The sequence below is a fragment of the Agelaius tricolor genome, unplaced genomic scaffold (genome assembly GCF_023055355.1).
Source record: "Agelaius tricolor isolate 1412-34295 unplaced genomic scaffold, bAgeTri1.0.p SCAF_52, whole genome shotgun sequence".
Lineage (NCBI taxonomy): Eukaryota > Metazoa > Chordata > Aves > Passeriformes > Icteridae > Agelaius > Agelaius tricolor.
This window is the reverse complement of record NW_027269312.1, coordinates 1,309,754-1,313,033: the sequence shown is the minus strand read 5'-3', so window position 1 is coordinate 1,313,033 and position 3,280 is coordinate 1,309,754. Positions and strand designations below refer to the sequence as shown.

Below are 3,280 nucleotides of genomic sequence, written 5' to 3'. Positions count from 1 at the left end.
CTCGGGGAAAAGAATGGTATTTGGAAAGGGTACACACAGTCCATATTCTCTGCAGTGGGTGAGAGCCATTGTCTTCGTGGTCCAATGCTCCCACCTGCAACATCCATCTTGCTTTGGTCAGCTTGCCTCCCCCTGCACACCTCCCCAGGGTTGGGGGTTTCAGTCCCAGGCCTTGGAAAGTATGAGAGGGGGGCCTTCTCACATAGGGGTTTCATGTCTCGGTTTTTCTCTGGTGAAGAGGCTTCTTACATTTCAGTTTGTCTGTCACGGTGATTGCAAACGAGCCAGTGGGGTCTTCTTAGGAGGACCACCCAGAACTCAGGAGAAGTTCAGCCAGGCCAAGAGAAAAATCCCACAGTTATTGTTGCAAAAGGTCAGAATGTCCTTCTTTCTTCTTGTTGACCTCAGTGTAGCATATAGTAAATACACCTGTGAAAACAAAAATTTAGCAATGGTCTCAGGTCTTGTGGCCTGGCTGGCATATGACTTTCTCCTACAGGGCTAGACAGGGGGGTCTTTTCTTCAGTGTTCCCCCAATGATGATCGTGAGGCAGATGAGGGATATTTCAGACAGACTCTCACACCAGTCCACATGGCTGGCAACACTGGGATGGCCAGGAAGGTGGTGCTGCTCCTGTGGGGTGAGTGCCCTGGGCATGGGCCTGAAAGCCTGGGGATGAGGATGGGAGGGAGCAAAGGGGGGCAGCAGGGTCCCCTGAGGTCCCAAGTGCCAGCAGTGCCAGTCCGTGTTACCCACAGTGGACATTGGTGTGACTGGGGATGTAGGGTGACTCTGGGGACAGGAACAGGGGGCAGGAATTTGGGGATGGGGATGTGGGGACAGGAATGTGGGGACTGGGACCTTTAGGCTCCGCTAGCTGTGGGGATAGTGTGGGGGACAACGGAACTGGGATGCAGGGACCGAAGGGGACAAGTTCCTGTTCCCAAGGTATCTGTGCCACACAGATGTGGTGCACAGGTGGCTGTGACACAGAAATCTCCCCCTGCTTTGCCAAATCTTTTGGGGGCCACCCCCATGCACTTTCTCACAAGAACTGCTGTCCCCATGGGGACACTTTGGGGACAGCCCCCACACCCCATTCCCCTGTGCCTCTGTCCCCGCAATGCCATCCCCACCCAGCCCTGTCCCTTCTCCCTTCCAGCCCAGACCCTCGGCCTCGCTGGTGAGTCCTCAGGGGATGCCATGGCCCCACCCCACTGTCCCCAGCCCCACATTGGCCCTGGCAGGCTGGTGTCCCCTGTCACCCACAGCTGCCCAGACCACCCTGCTCCTGGTGGAGCCCCCTTGGAGACCTGTGATGCTGTGGGACCGGGTGACACTGACCTGCCAGGGCTTGGGGACGGCTGGTGCCACCACCTGGTACAAGGATGGGCAGCCATGGGGGCAGCAGGGACCTGACCATTTCACTTTCACCAAGAGTGGCACCTGTGAGTGTGACAGACCCGGCACCAGGTTCAGCCCCCCTGTGATTGTCTTAAATGGTGAGGGAGGTTTGGGTGTCCCCAGCCTGGCACCCATGGGGACCCCAAGGGCTCTGGGTGGCCTCCACTCCATGGGTCACCTCCTGGTGTGACCTGAACCCATCCCCTGCTCTGGGGACATCCCAGAGCATCCCAGACCGGGGGGATCCCAGTGTTGGCATCGGGAACCCCGGATGCACTGGGTGTGACCCAGTGGGGAGGTCTTGGTGCCATGGGATGTGACAGGATCCCTCTGTCCCCCAGACGGGCTGGTGCTGCAGGTGCCTGCGCAGGCGCTGCTGGAGGGGGACACGGTGACCCTGCGCTGCTCAGTGCAGGTGGGCTCAGCCCCTCTCACCTTCACCTGGTTGCACAATGGGCAGGAGGTGGCCCGGGGTCCCCTACTGGAGCTTGGAGAGATTGAAGTGGGACATTCAGGCACCTACCGGTGTGTGGCCACCAACCAGCTGGACCTGCACTGCGTGTTCCAGGCACCCAGCACTGAGCTGGTCGTGGCTGTGACACTTCAACAAAGGTGGGGCCACACGGGGTCATCAGGGAGTGCAGGACACCCAGGGTTCAGGGTAACCCCAATGTTACTTGCAGTGGCCACAAGGGTCGGTGGGGCCCTTTTGTTCCTGCTCCTGCTCGTGGGTGTCATTGTAGCCTGACGCCCATGGCACCACCTGGGTGGGTGACAATGGGGGGACAGGGGTCCCAGGGAGCTGTAGAGGCCCCCAGAGTTGGGGAGCGATAGGGCAGCACCCACAGCCCCAGAATTGTGACCTTGGCTGGGGGTGCTGATGGGGTTTGGGGAGGTGCTGGAGGGTCCTGCGGGGATGCTGGGGGTTCTTTCAGGGGCCCTGGGGGTATCTGGGGGGGGTCTCTCTCCCTGCTGGGCTTCGGATATTGAGGCTGAGTTGGTTGGGGGCACTGGGGAGGTTCATAGATTCTGGGAGCTCCGGAGATGTTGGGGGTCCTGAGGGAATTTGAGGGTCCTGTGGGGGTTCAGCAATCCTGAGGGGGGTCAGGGCCCTGGGGATCCCCCAGAGTCACCCCTCCCCTCTTTCCTTTGAAGCTGCCAGGAAGCAGCAGGAAAGGCGAGTGGGGAGCTCAAACCACACTCTCCCCTTTTACCCCAACCCCCATTCCCTCCCATTCCCTCCCCCACATCCCCTTTATTCCCTCAGGGCCCCCCCAGATCCCCCGGCCCCCCCAGAGGAGGGGGAGGTGCTGTACACCCATGTCGTGGTCACCAAGAGGGCAGGGGGTGAGTACGGGGGGGACACATGCAGAGGGACACGTCACCCACGAGTGTCACCCCACCCAGATCCCACAGCCCGTGTCCCTCGCAGCGTCCCCCCGTGCCACCACCCTCCAGCATCCCCAGGTGACCAACGCGGAGCTGCGGGGACCCCAGGGGCGATCGCGGGAACCCAGTGACATCTACGGGAATGTGCTGTGACACTGGGGGGAACTGGGGGCACTGGGGGTCCCCACCCATGGGCACCTACTCGTGTGTGTGCTGCCACTAAAAACTGCCCCTCCTGCTCCCCATTGGGGCACCAAGATCCCAAAGACCTGAGAGAAGAACAATTTCCTGAAAGAGCAATGAGAGAGAATAAAACCAACAGCAACAGTAACAAGGTTCAGAGTCCAAATGGTCACACAAGGAACAATTTCCAGGGAAAGTCCCCAAAAGGGACCAAATGTCAGACATTTCCCCCAGCATGTTTCCTCCGCCAGAGGAATCTGGCAGAGCCATGGATCTTCGTTCCTCTGAGTGCCAAAGCAGCCT

At 59.8% G+C, this 3,280-nt stretch overlaps 1 protein-coding gene across 1 annotated transcript; it reads left to right on the top strand.

Moving 5' to 3' along the window:
• The first annotated feature begins 592 nt into the window (after window positions 1-592).
• Window positions 593-2,947, top strand: LOC139604540 (low affinity immunoglobulin gamma Fc region receptor II-like). Its single transcript, XM_071455673.1, has 6 exons — window positions 593-641; window positions 1,164-1,184; window positions 1,273-1,503; window positions 1,747-2,017; window positions 2,673-2,752; window positions 2,838-2,947. The coding sequence occupies exons 1-6, from the start codon at window positions 593-595 to the stop codon at window positions 2,945-2,947; spliced, it is 762 nt and encodes a 253-aa protein (XP_071311774.1).
• The last annotated feature ends 333 nt before the right edge of the window (window positions 2,948-3,280 follow it).

Excerpts from the sequence above, each read along its gene's own strand:
- LOC139604540 (XM_071455673.1), top strand. The coding sequence starts at position 593 with ATGGCTGGCAACACTGGGATGGCCAGGAAGGTGGTGCTGCTCCTGTGG. Across the intron at positions 1,185-1,272 it reads CCAGACCCTCGGCCTCGCTG|CTGCCCAGACCACCCTGCTC; the intron begins GTGAGTCCTCAG and ends TGTCACCCACAG. Across the intron at positions 1,504-1,746 it reads CCCTGTGATTGTCTTAAATG|ACGGGCTGGTGCTGCAGGTG; the intron begins GTGAGGGAGGTT and ends TCTGTCCCCCAG.